This window comes from Panthera pardus, unplaced genomic scaffold (genome assembly GCF_024362965.1).
Source record: "Panthera pardus isolate Hobbes unplaced genomic scaffold, ASM2436296v1 HiC_scaffold_2, whole genome shotgun sequence".
NCBI classification, from domain to species: domain Eukaryota; kingdom Metazoa; phylum Chordata; class Mammalia; order Carnivora; family Felidae; genus Panthera; species Panthera pardus.
Window position 1 is genome coordinate 28,383,847 of NW_026526765.1, and position 14,136 is coordinate 28,397,982.

At 39.1% G+C, this 14,136-nt stretch overlaps 1 protein-coding gene across 1 annotated transcript in view; it reads left to right on the top strand.

Annotated features, from left to right (window-relative positions):
• SPEF2 (sperm flagellar 2) overlaps positions 1 to 14,136 on the top strand; it is a 184,227-nt gene that overhangs the window by 145,649 nt on the left and 24,442 nt on the right. The window contains exons 31-32 of the mRNA XM_019450660.2: positions 5,388 to 5,494; positions 6,683 to 6,865. Of these exons, the coding sequence (XP_019306205.2) occupies positions 5,388 to 5,494; positions 6,683 to 6,865 (290 nt within the window). The remainder of the gene's footprint in view (positions 1 to 5,387; positions 5,495 to 6,682; positions 6,866 to 14,136) is intronic.

Consider the following 14,136-nt stretch of genomic DNA (forward strand, 5'->3'; position numbering starts at 1 on the left):
TCCCAGCACCATTTGTTAAAGAGACTGTCTTTTTTCCATTGGATATTCTTTCCTGCGTTGTCAAAGATGAGTTGGCCATACGTTTGTGGGTCTAGTTCTGGGGTTTCTATTCTATTCCATTGGTCTATGTGTCTGTTTTTATGCCAATACCATGCTGTCTTGATTATTACAGCTTTGTAGTAGAGGCTAAAGTCTGGGACTGTGATGCCTCCTGCTTTGGTCTTCTTCAAAATTACTTTGGCTATTTGGAGCCTTTTGTGGTTCCATATGAATTTTAGGATGGCTTGTTCTAGCTTCGAGAAGAATGCTGGTGCAATTTTGATTGGGATTGCATTGAATGTGTAGATAGCTTTGGGTAGTATTGACATTTTAACAATATTTATTCTTCCAATCCATGAGCATGGAATGTTTTTCCATTTCTTTATATCTTCTTCAATTTCCTTCATTAGCTTTCTATAGTTTTCAGCATACAGATCTTGTACATCTTTGGTTAGATTTATTCCTAGGTATTTTATGCTTCTTGGTGAAATTGTGAATGGGATCAGTTTCTTTATTTGTCTTTGTTGCTTAATTATTAGTGTATAAGAATGCAACTGATTTCTGTACATTGATTTTGTATCCTGCAACTTTGCTGAATTCATGTATCAGTTCTAGCAGACTTTTGGTGGAGTCTATTGGATTTTCCATGTATAATATCATGTCATCTACAAAAAGTGAAAGCTTGATTTCATCTTTGCCAATTTTGATCCCTTGATTTCCTTTCGTTGTCTAATTGCTGATGCTAGCACTTCCAACACTATGTTAAACAACAGCGGTGAGAGTGGACATCCCTGTCGTGTTCCTGATCTCGGGGGGAAAGCTCTCAGTTTTTCCCCATTGAGGATGAGATTAGCTGTGGGCTTTTCATAAATGGCTTTTATAATGCTTAAGTATGTTCCTTCTACCCCAACTTTCTCGAGGGTTTTTATTAAGAAAGGATGCTGAATTTTGTCAAATGCTTTTTCTGCATCGATTGACAGGATCATATGGTTCTTATCTTTTCTTTTATTAATGTGATGTATCACGTTGATTGATTTGCAAATGTTGAACCAGGCCTGCATCCCAGGAATTAATCCCACTTGATCATGGTGAATAATTCTTTTTATATGCTGTTGAATTCAATTTGCTAGTATCTTACTGAGAATTTTTGCATCCATATTCATCAGGGATATTGGCCTGTAGGTCTCTTTTTTTACTGGGTCTCTGGTTTAGGAATCAAAGTAATACTGGCTTCATAGAATGACTCTGGAAGTTTTCCTTCCCTTTCTATTTTTTGGAACAGCTTGAGAAGGATAGGTATTATCTCTGCTTTAAATGTCTGGTAGAATTCTCCAGGGAAGCCATCTGGTCCTGGACTCTTATTTGTTGGGATATTTTTGATAACTGATTCAATTTCTTCACTGGTTATGGGTCTGTTCAAGCTTTCTATTTCCTCCTGTTTGAGTTTTGAAAGTGTGTGGGTGTTTAGGAATTTGTCCATTTCTTCCAGGGTTTTCCAGTTTGTTGGCATATAATTTTTCATAGTATTCCCTGATAATTGCTTTTATTTCTGAGGGATTGGTTGTAATAATTCCATTTTCATTCATGATTTTATCTATTTGGGTCATCTCCCTTTTCTTTTTGAGAAGCCTAGCTAGAGGTTTATCAATTTTGTTTATTTTTTCAAAAAAAAAACTCTTGGTTTCGTTGATCTGCTCTACAGTTTTTTTTAGATTCTATATTGTTTATTTCTGCTCTGATCTTTATTATTTCTCTTCTTCTGCTGGATTTGGGGTGTCTTTGCTGCTCTGCTTCTATTTCCTTTAGGTGTGCTGTTAGATTTTGTATTTGGGATTTTTCTTGTTTCTTGAGATAGGCCTGGAATGCAATATATTTTCCTCTCAGGACTGCCTTCGCTGCATCCCAAAGCGTTTGGATTGTTGTATTTTTATTTTTGTTTGTTTCCATATATTTTTTAATTTCTTCTCTAATTGCCCGGTTGACCCACTCATTCTTTAGTAGGGTGTTCTTTAACCTCCATGCTTTTGGAGGTTTTCCAGACTTTTTCCTGTGGTTGATTTCAAGCTTCGTAGCATTGTGGTCTGAAAGTATGCATGGTATGATTTCAATTCTTGTATACTTATGAAGGGCTGTTTTGTGACCCAGTGTGTGATCTATCTTGGAGAATGTTCCCTGTGCACTCGAGAAGAAAGTATATTCTGTTGCTTTGGGATGCAGAGTTCTAAATATATCTGTCTAGTCCATCTGATCCAATGTATCATTCAGGGCCCTTGTTTCTTTATTGACTGTGTGTCTAGATGATCTATCCATTGCTGTGAGTGGGGTGTTAAAGTCCCCTGCAATTACTACATTCTTATCAATAAGGTTGCTTATGTTTGTGAGTAATTGTTTTATATATTTGGGGGCTCCTGTATTCGGCACATAGACATTTATAATTGTTAGTTCTTCTTGATGGATAGACCCTGTAATTTTTATATAATGCCCTTCTTCATCTCTTGTTACAGCCTTTAATTTAAAGTCTAGTTTGTCTGATATAAGTGTGGCTACTCCAGCTTTCTTTTGACTTCCAGTAGCATGATAAATAGTTCTCCATTCCCTCACTTTCAATCTGAAGGTGTCCTCAGGTCTAAAATGAGTCTCTTGTAGACAACAAATAGATGGGTCTTGTTTTTTTATCCATTCTGATACCCTATGTCTTTTGGTTGGCGCATTTAGTCCATTTACGTTCAGTGTTATTATAGAAAGATATGGGTTTAGAGTCATTGTGATGTCCGTAGGTTTCATGCTTGTAGTGATGTCTCTGGTAGTTTGTCTCACAGGATCCCCCTTAGGATCTCTTGTAGGGCTGGTTTAGTGGTGATGAATTCCTTCAGTTTTTGTTTGTTTGGGAAGACCTTTATCTCTCCTTCTATTCTAAATGACAGACTTGCTGGATAAAGGATTCTCGGCTGCATATTTTTTCTGTTCATCACATTGAAGATCCTGCCATTCCTTTCTGGCCTGCCAAGTTTCAGTAGAGAGATCGGTCACGAGTCTTATAGGTCTCCCTTTATATGTTAGAGCATATTTATCCCTAGCTGCTTTCAGAATTTTCTCTTTGTCCTTGTATTTTGCCAGTTTCACTATGATACGTCGTGCAGAAGATCGATTCAAGTTACGTCTGAAGGGAGTTCTCTGTGCCTCTTGTATTTCAATGCCTTTTTCCTTCCCCAGATCAGGGAAGTTCTCAGCTATGATTTCTTCAAGTACACCTTCAGCACCTTTCCCTCTCTCTTCCTCCTCTGGAATACCAATTATGTGTAGATTATTTCTCTTTAGTGCATCACTTAGTTCTCTAATTTTCCCCTCATATCCTGGATTTTTTTTATCTCTCTTTTTCTCAGCTTCTTCTTTTTCCATAACTTTATCTTCTAGTTCACCTATTCTCTCCTCTGCCTCTTCAATCCGAGCTGTGGTCATCTCCATTTTATTTTGCAGCTCGTTAATAGCATTTGTTAGCTCCTCCTGGCTGTTCCTTAGTCCCTTGATCTCTGTAGCAAGAGATTCTCTGCTGTCCTTTATACTTTTTTCAAGCCCAGCGATTAATTTTATGACTATTATTCTAAATTCACTTTCTGTTATATTGTTTAAATCGTTTTTGATCAGTTCGTTAGCTGTCGTTATTTCCTGGATGTTTTTTTGAGAGGAATTCTTCCTTTTCATCATTTTGGATAGTCCCTGGAGTGGTGCGGGACTGCGGGGCACTTCCCCTGTGCTGTCTTGAATAACTTGCGTTGGTGGGTGGGGCTACAGTCAGACCTGATGTCTGCCCCCAGCCCACCGCTGGGGCCACAGTCAGACTGGTGTGTGCCTTCTTTTCCCCTCTCCTAGGGGCAGGAATCACTGTGGGGTGGCGTGGCCCATCTGGGCTACTTGCACATTGCCAGGCTTGTGGTGCTGGGGATCTGGCGTATTAGCTGGGGTGGATCGGCAAGGTGCAGGGGGGCAGGAGGGGCAGGTTCAGCTTGCTTATCCTTTGGTGATCCACTTTGGGAGGGGCCCTATGGCACCGGGAGGGAGTCAGACCAGCCTCCAGAGGGATGGATCCACAGAAACACAGTGTTGGGTGGTTGTGCAGTGCAAGCAAGTTCCCTGGCAGGAACCAGTTCCCTTTGGGATTTTGGCTGGGGGATGGGTGAGGGAGATGGCGCTGGCGAGTGCCTTTGTTCCCTGCCAAGCTGAGCTCTGTCATCCGGGGCTCAACAACTCTCCCTCCAGTTGTCCTCCAGCCCTCCCACTCTCCAAGCAGAGCTGTTAACATATAACCTTCCAGATGTTAAGTCCCCCTAGCTATGTGAACACACTCCATCCCACCCCTCCGCTTTTGCAAGCCAGACCCTGGGGCTCTGCTTGGCCAGTGGGCTGCCCCTCCGCCCCGGCTCCCTCCCGCCAGTCCATGTAGTGTGCACTGCCTCTCCGCCCTTCCTACCCTCCTCCATGGGCCTCTCATCTACGCTTGGCTTAAGAGAATCCATTCTGCTAGTCTTCTGGCGATTTTCTGGGTTATTTAGGCAGGTGTGGGTGGAATCTAAGTGATCCGCAGGACGCGGTGAGCTTAGCGTCCTCCTATGCCGCCATCTTCCCAGAAGCCTCAAATCTCTATTTCTTTTTTAATGCATGTGCATGAGATTTAAAATGAGTGGCAGGCACAACAGACTTCCCTTTTGGGCAGAATAAAATGGATTAGTGTATAAGAGCAAAGCATTTAAAGTGTGGTGATCTTTTATGAAATACTTTGGAATATTGAGCCAACCAGATGATTAAATTATAAGTTCCAATCCAGTGGTTTAACAACTCAAGTGTCCCTGAGTTGACAAAAAACAAATCTATTCTAACTAATTTGGATGCAAATTTTAAAAAATAAAAAATAACATTAAAAAAATCTATGATTTGCATGTATTTGAGACATCTTTATCCCATACTCACCAAAATATTTTGCTCTTGTGCTCTACTGTATGTAGGAAAACCTAGAGTTGTTTTTCTTTTGTAAATCGACCTATTCTGAGCACAAAGTCGAAGGAAGTTTCCAAATTAAAGTATAAATTCTCAGTATTTTGCCCAATCTGAAATGATTTATTACCTAGCCAAAAAAAGACATTTTGACTTCGCTGAGAAACAGTAATGAGAGCTTATCAGGAAATTGATTATAATTTTCATTTTAAAATGTCTTCTGTTTCTCTAAAGTTTACAGTTTTAAATAATATGAATAAAATGATTGTACAAATACCCATTTGGGTACTATTTTAGCAAAAGAAACAAAATCCCTGTCACACAATCTAATTGAAAAAATATTTTTCATTGTATTGTAGGCATAATAGGACATAAATCATTTACTGACATTCTGCTGGATTTAGTAACCCTGAACCTTGGAACAAACAACTTTCCTAGTATTTGGATGCACCTCACTCAAACTGAAGTAAGTTTCCATTTTGTTTGGGTTTCAAAACTCAGAATTCTTCTTATTTGATTAAGTCAATAGTTTGTTGTTTTTTTTTTTAATTTCTTTTTTAACGTTTATTTATTTTTGAGACAGAGAGAGACAGAGCATGAACAGGGGAGGGGCAGAGAGAGGGAGACACAGAATCTGAAACAGGGTCCAGGCTCTGAGCTGTCAGCACAGAGCCCGACGCGGGGCTTGAACTCACGGACCGTGAGATCATGACCTGAGATGAAGTCGGACGCTTAACCGACCAAGCCACCTAGGCGCCCCTAAGTCAATAGTTTAAAAATCACCAGTACAAGGGCACCTGGGTGGCTCAGTCAGTTAAGCATCCGACTTCAGCTCAGGTCATGATCTCGCAGTTTGTGAGCCTGAGCCCTGCGTCGGGCTCTGCGCTGACAGCTCAGAGCCTGGAGCCTGCTTCAGATTCTGTGTCTCCCTCTCTCTCTTCCCCTCCCCTGCTCATGCTCTGTCTCTCTCTGTCTCAAAAAATAAATAAGTAAATAAATATAAAATAAAATAAGAATAAGAATAAAAAACAGTAAAAATCACCAGTACTTATACAGTGTCTGAAATTTAGTAGGTAATCGATGAAACTTGAATGAATATATAAATGAACTTGAATGTAAGATGTACCGTGTGCGTACTTAGCATTTAAAGAATGAATGACGATGTTAATAGTCAATGAAACATTATGGAGACTATAAGGCTCAGCCTGTGAATTTGTATCTGTTACTTCAGGAAGGAATGATCCTAACCAGTAACAGTAGATGATTCTGGCAGTTCTTGCCCTCTTCCTTAAGGATGTGTCAGAAAACAAAATGGCTATAGTATCTCCCTACTGGCTGTAGGGCCCTTTCCCAGCCACTTCTATAATCTTTATTCTTCCACTGTCAAAAAGGTACTATCACTGGAGTCAAGTCACACGTGTAAATTCATTGTGTAACAGTAAGCAAAAAAACCCAAATGTCAAGGAAGCAAAAAGTGAAACACTGTCTAGGGACTGTCTGGTGTGAGTTGGGGAACAAGCCTGAGAACTGGCTCTATTCACCAATATAAACTCCTCTTTGCTCCATCTGAATGCCTTACAAAGAAACAGGAAGCAATAGAGCTTCAAGAGAGAACCATACAAATATTCCAATGGCATTTCCTGTTTTCTTCTAGTTGCAGGAGTTAACATCTTTATTCATAATTAACTCAGCGTTTGTGGACTGGCAGAAATTCCTATTAGTAATCTCGATGCCTTGGCCCATCCCCCTGGAGGAAGAGCTCCTTGAGACCCTGCAGAGGTTCAAGGCTGTGGATGAAGAGCAGTTGGGCACCATCACTTTCGAGCAGTATATGCAGGTTGCTACCAGCACATAGTGGCACTAATAATACCAGGGTGCTTTTGACCTAAGAAATGTATTACTCACTGATGTCACATTGCCAGGCCTTGGGCCAGTGTTCTGCCCCTTGACTGTCTATGTCTGGGTACCCGTTAGCAGCAGAGACACTGTCCAAGTCCCAGGTGGAAGTCTAGATTCCACCCCCACCCCCACCCCCCAGGGAAAGGATATGGAAAAAGCCAGAGATGCTTGGGGAACTAAGAGTTCTGAAAGAAGTCACATAAACTTCATTATCCTTCTTCCAACTCCTACACAGTGAACTTGGCTGTAAATCAGAATCACCTGCAGAGCTTTTAATATGTCTAATGCTCAATATCCAGTACTCTTGGAGTGACAACAGTACTATCCAGGAAAATGAACACAGGGAAAGGGGAAGATTTTTTTTTCTTTTGGTGAATGATGAAATAGTTTTTGACAAGTTGAGTTTGAAATGTCTGTGGGAAATGCAGACAAAAACATCCAATCTGATAACAGCAGATGCAGGAGGGGTTGCAAGTCACTATCATGTAGGCAATTGTTAAGTTTATGAATGGATGAGACACCCAACGGAAGTATGGAAGGTGATGGATAACTCAGTAACATGATACCTGGTCATTGGGCTTGGCAGATGGTATTTATAACTGGTGATCTTTACCAGAGTAATTTTGGGGAGTCCGGAATCCAGATTGCAGAGAATTGACTAAATGGTTTTCAGGAAGTGAAGATAAGAAAAGTCAATTCATTTTTTAGAAGTTTTAGTAATGAAGGAGAATAAAACCCCGTAACTAAGAGGGCCTGAATTATTTATTTTGTGTCGACTAATTGAAATCATCCTATTGCACACCATTGCACATTGCTGGTAGACACAAAAGATGTAAATGTTTATAAGGTACTAATTCTGAAATAGGGTAATACTCTGTAGGTTCCTATATCTCATGTATATTTCAATCTTGAAAGAGCACATCCCTTCCTGGTTCTCTTTTTGACCTTAATTAATGGATGGCATGCTTATAGACAGTCCTGGTGTTCCCACACTCATGCTGTTGAGCCAGAGGAAGTAACACTAGAATATGAGGAGGTTCCTTCAAGAGGAGGTTCCTGATCAAGACAGGTGCTCAGCTGATTGTGCTTTTTGATATATGTTCTTCCCAAGTAGAGCAATTTATGAATTCTGTCACTGTGTTCAGCTTAAAACATGTGAAAAATGATTTTGTGAAAACAAAAACAGCAAAACAAAACTTACTCTCTTTTCATCATCAGGTTAAGATTTTTAAAAGTGAGCACTTGCGAAATTACCAATCTTCACTATAGTCTGTGCCAATTAACACAGAATATCAATTTAAACATCCTTTTGTACAACGTGAAGCGAACAAAGGATGTTGGCAATTTTTACCAAAACGCTGAGCGAAAACCAGAAAGCTCCTTTACCAAAAGTGTAAATTTCTTAGAGAAAGCTGGCTGCTGCATTTGAAAGAAACTCAGAAGTACTTATCTGAACACCTCCTGTGTCTGGGGAGCAGTTGATTTCCAAGGTTGGCATTCTCCCTGCCCACCCAGATCCCCCCCCAGGAGCCCCAGGACAAGAAGACCCACTTGACCTTCACACATGACTTTCCCAGGTTTCCAACACTTGGCCAGCTTAAACATACAGCATATACACACACAACAAAAACAAAAACAAAACAAAACAAAAGTTATATGGGAAAAGTCAAAACCACTTCTAGAGCAAAATTTTATGAGATGTGTTAAAAATGCTACATTAGAACAGTAAAATAACATAACACACATCACTGAAATGGAGTTCTCTAGCATAGAAGGGCTCTCTACTTGGCTTTTTGTTCTTTTTTCTTTTCTTTTGATGAACAGCAAGCTCTCCACAACAGCCACTTAAGAGTGTGCTGATTTCTCCAGCGTCTGAAATGGAATGAGAGAGTTAAAGTGGGTTGGGCTGTGTACCTGGGCTGGGCGCTGCAAGGATAAAAGCCCCCAGCCATCCTGCAGCTGTCTCTCACATGCTTGCCTCCACCGCATGTGGAGACTGAGCCACACTGTGTAGGATTCTTTGATATTGAACTCCCAGCTCACCTTCTGTCTGTGAGGATGCGTGTTATTGCAGGCTCAGTGAGCCAGATGTTCTGGGATCCAAACAATGCAGCACTCACTCTTTAAGAAAAAGTTTAAAAAAAAAAACACATTGGCCATGTCGTGGCAAGAGAGAGGGGGCACTTCCATCTTTTAAGGAGAAATCGCCTAATAACCCAATGAGTCAGGATATGGTTGACAGAACCTTCCTGCATCAATGTAAACCCTCCTATACAGGTTCACATTTAACATTTCACATTGCTAAAATTTTCACAGATGACTTTTTTTAAAAATATAATTTATTGTCAAATTGGCTAACATACAGTGTGTACAGTGTACTTTTGGTTTTGGGGGTAGATTCCTGTGGTTCATCGCATACGTACAACACCCAGTGCTCATCCCAGCAAGTGCCCTCCTCAATGCCCATCACCCACTTTCCCCTCTCCCCGCCCACCCATCTACCCTCATTTTATTCTCTGTACTTAAGAGTCTCTTATGGTTTGCCTCCTTCCGTCTAGGTTTGTAATTATTTTTCCCCTTCCCTTCCCCCATGGTTTTCTGTTAAGTTTCTCAGGTTCCACATATGAGTGAAAACATATGATATCTGTCTTTCTCTGACTGACTTATTTCACTTAGCATAATACCTTCCAGTTCTATCCATGTTGCTGCAAATAGCATGATTTCATTCTTTCCCATTGCCAAGTAGTAGTCCATTATATATATAAACCACATCTTTATCCATTCATCAGTTGATGGACATTTAGGCTCTTTCCATAATTTGGCTATTGTTGAAAGTGCTGCTATAAACATTGGGGTATATGTGCTCCTATGAATCAGCACTCCTGTATCCTTTGGATAAACTCCTAGTAGTGCTATTGCTGGGTCGTAGAGTAGTTCTATTGTTTTTTTGTTTTGTTTTGTTTTGTTTTTTAAGGAACCTCCACACTGTTTTCCAGAGAAGCTGCACCAGTTTGCATTCCCACCAACAGTGCAAGAAGGTTCCCATTTCTCCACATCCTCGCCAGCATCTGTTGTTTCCTGATTTGTTAATTTTAGCCACTCTGACCAATCTGAGGTGATATCTCAGTATGGTTTTGATTTGTACTTCCCTGATGATGAGTGACGCTGAGCATCTTCTCATGTATATGTTGGCCATCTGGATGTCTTCTTTGGAAAAATGTCTATTCATGTCTTCTGTCCGTTTCTTCACTGGATTATTTGTTTTTCAGGTGTTGAGTTTGGGAAGTTCTTGGATATTAACCCTTTATCCAATATATCATTTGCAAATATCTTTTCCCATTCCATCGGTTGCCTTTTAGTTTTGTTGATTGTTACCTTTGCAGTGCAGAAGCTTTTTATCTTGGTGAGGTCCCAATAGTTCATTTTTGCTTTTAATTCACTTGCCTTTGGAGATGTGTTGAGCAAGAAATTGCTGTGGCTGAGGTCAAAGAGGTTGTTGCCTGCTTTCTCCTCTAGGGTTTTGATGGTTTCCTGTCTCACATTTAGGTCTTTCATCCATTTTGAGTTTATTTTTGTGTGTGGTGTAAGAGTGGTATAGTTTCATTATTCTGCATGTTGCTGTCCAGTTCTCCCAGCACTATTTGCTAAAGAGACTTGTCTTTTTTCCATTGGATACTCTTTCCTGCTATGTCAAAGATTAGTTGGCTGTACATTTGTGGGTCCAATTTTGGGTTCTCTATTCTATTCCATTGGTCTATGTGTCTGTTTTTGTGCCAGTACCATACTGTCTTGATGATTACAACTTTGTAGTAGAGGATAAAGTCTGGGATTGTCATGCCTCCCACTTTGGTTTTCTTCTTCAATATTACTTTGGCTATTCAGGTTTTTTTGTGGTTCCATACAAATTTTAGGATTATTTGCTCTAGCTTTGAGAAGAACGCTGGTGCAATTTTTATTGGATTGCATTGAATCTGTAGATTGCTTTGGGTAATATTGACATTTTAACAATATTTGTTCTTCCACTCCATGAGCATAGAATGCTTTTCTATTTCTTTGTGTCTTCTTCAATTTCTGTCATAAGTTTTCTATAGTTTTAAACATATAGATCTTTTATATCTTTGGTTAGGTTTATTCCTAGGTATTTTTTGGTTCTTGGTGAAATTGTAAATGAGATCAGTTTCTTGATTTCTCTTTCTATTGCTTCATTATTGGTGTATAGAAATGCAACTGATTTCTGTACAATGATTTTGTACCCCTAGACTTTATTGAATTCATGTATCAGTTCTAGCAGCCTTTTGATGGAGTCTTTGGGTTTTCCATTTAGAGTATCATGCCATCTGAGAAAAGTGAAAGTTTGACTTCTTTGCCAATTTTGATGCATTTTATTTCATTTCGTTGTCTGCTGATGCTAGGACTTCCAACACTATGTTAAACAACAGTGGTGAGAGTGGACATCCCTGTCGTGTTCCTGATCTCAGGGCGAAAGCTCTCATTTTTTCCCCATTGAGGATGATATTAGCTGTGGGCTTTTCATATATGGCTTTTAAGATGTTTATGTTATGTTCCTTCTACCCCGACTTTCTTGAGGGTTTTTATTGTGAAAGGATGCTATATTTTGTCAAATGCTTTTTCTGCATCTATTGACAGGATCATATGGTTCTTATCCATTCTTTTATTAATGTGATATATCATATTGATTGATTTGCAAATATTGAACCAGCCCTGTAGCCTAGGAATGAATCCCACTTGATCATGGTGAATAATTCTTTTTATATGCTGTTGAATTCGATGTGCTAGTATCTTATTGAGAATTTTTTCATCTATATTCATCAGGGATATTTGCCTGTAGTTCTCTTTTTTTTGCTGGGTCTCTGTCTGGTTTGGGAATCAAAATAATGCTGGATTCATACAATGAGTCTGGAAGTTTTCCATCCATTTCAATTTTTTGGAACAGCTTGAGAAGGATAGGTATTAACTCTGCTTTAAATGTTTGGTACAATTCCCCTGGGAAGACATCTGGTCCAGGACTCTTATTTGTTAGGAGATTTTTGATAACTGATTCAATTTCTTCACTAGTTATGGGTCTGTTCAAATTTTCTATTTCTTCCATTTGAGTTCTGGTAGTGTGTGAGTGTCTAGGAATTTGTCCATTTCCTCCAGGTTGTCCAGTTTGTTAGCATCTAATTTTTCATAGTATTCTCTGATAATTGTTTGTATTTCTGAGAGATTAGTTGTGATAAGTCCTTTTTCATTCGTAATTTTATCTATTTGGGTCTTCTCTCTTCTTTTTGAGAAGTCTGGCTAGGTGTTTATCAACTGTGTTTATTTTCTCAAAAAACAAGCTCTTATTTTCATTAATCTGTTCTGTTTTGTTTTGTTTTGTTTTGTTTTGTTTGGATTATATGTTGTTTCTTTCTGCTCTGATCTTTATTATTTCTATTCTTCTGCTGGTCTTGGAGTTTCTGCTTCTAGTTCTTTCAGGTGTGTCGTTAGATTTTGTATTTCGGATTTTTCTTGTTTGTTGATATAGGCCTGGATTGCAATGAATTTTCCTCTTAGAACTGCCTTTGCTGCATCCCAGAGGGTTTGGACTGTCATGTTTTCATTTTCATTTGTTTCTATACATTTTTAAATTTCTTCTTTAATTGCCTGGTTGACCCATTCATTCTTTAGTAGGATGTTCTTTAACCTCTGTGTATTTTGAGGTTTTTCAAACTTTTTCCTGTGGTTGATTTCAAGTTTCATAGCATTGTGATCTGAAAATATGCACAATATGATCTCAATTCTTTTGTGACCCAGTATGTGATCTATCTTGGAGAATGTTCCATGTGCACTTGAGAAGAATGTGTATTCTGCTTCTTTAGGATGAAAAGCTCTGAATATATCTGTCAAGTCCACCTGGTCCAGTGTATCATTCAGGGCCATTGTTTATTTCTTGATTTTCTGCCTAGATGATCTGTCCATTGTTGTAAGTGAAGTATTAAAGTCCCCTATAATTACCACATTCTTATCAATAAGGTTGCTTATGTTTGTGACTAATTGTTTTATATATTTGGGTGTCTCTGAATTGGGTGCATAAACATTTATAATGGTTAGCTCTTCTTGATGGATAGACCCCATAATTATGATATATGCTCTTCTTCATCTCTTGTTACAGCCTTTAGTTTAGAATCTAATTTGTCTGTTATAAGTATGGCTACTCTGGCTTCCTTTTGACTTCCAGTATCATGATAGATGGTTATCCATCCCCTCACTTTCAATCTGAAGGTGCCCTCAGGTCTAAAATGAGTCTTTTGTAGACAGAAAATAGATGGGTCTTGTTTTTTTTTATCCATTCTGATACCTTATGTCTTTTGATTGGAGCATTTAGTCCATTTACGTTGAATGTTATTATTTTAAAGATATGGATTTAGAGTCATTGTGTTATCTGTAGGCTTCATGCTTGTAGTGATGTCTCTGGTCTTTGTGGTCTTTGCAACATTCCATTCACAGAGTCCTCCTTTGGATATCTTGTAGGGCTGGTTTCGTTGGTGATGAACTCCTTTAGTTTTTGTTTGTCTGGGAAAACATTTATCTCTCCTATTCTGAATGACAGCTTTGCTGGATAAAGAATCCCTGGCAGTATATTTTTCCTATTCAGCATATTGAATATTTCCTGCCACTCCCTTCTGGCCTGCCAAGTTTCAGTAGATAGGTCTGCTACTACCCTTATGTGCCTACCTTTGTAGGTTAAGGCCCGTTTGTCCCTAGCTGCTTTCAGAATTCCCTCTTTATCTTTGTATTTTGCCAGTTTCACTATGGTTTGTCGTGCAGAAGATCGATTCCTGTTATGTCTGAAGGATGTTCTCTGTGCCTTCCGGATTTCAGTGTCTGTTTCCTTCCCCAGATTGGGGAAGTTCTCAACTATGATTTGTTCAAGTACACTTTCTGTCCCTTTCTCTCTCTCTTCCTCTTCTTCTGCAACTACTATGATATAGATATTACATTTCATTGAATCACTTAGTTCTCTAATTCTCCCCTCGTGGTCTAGAATTTTTTTATCTACCTTTTTTCAGCTTCATCTTTTTCCATAATTTTATCTTCTGTTTCACTTATTCTCCCCTCTGCCTCTTCAATCCTCGTGGTGACCACCTCTAGTTTATTTTGCACCTCATTTACAACATTATTTAATTCAACATGACTATTTTTTAGTTCCTGATCTCTGCAGCA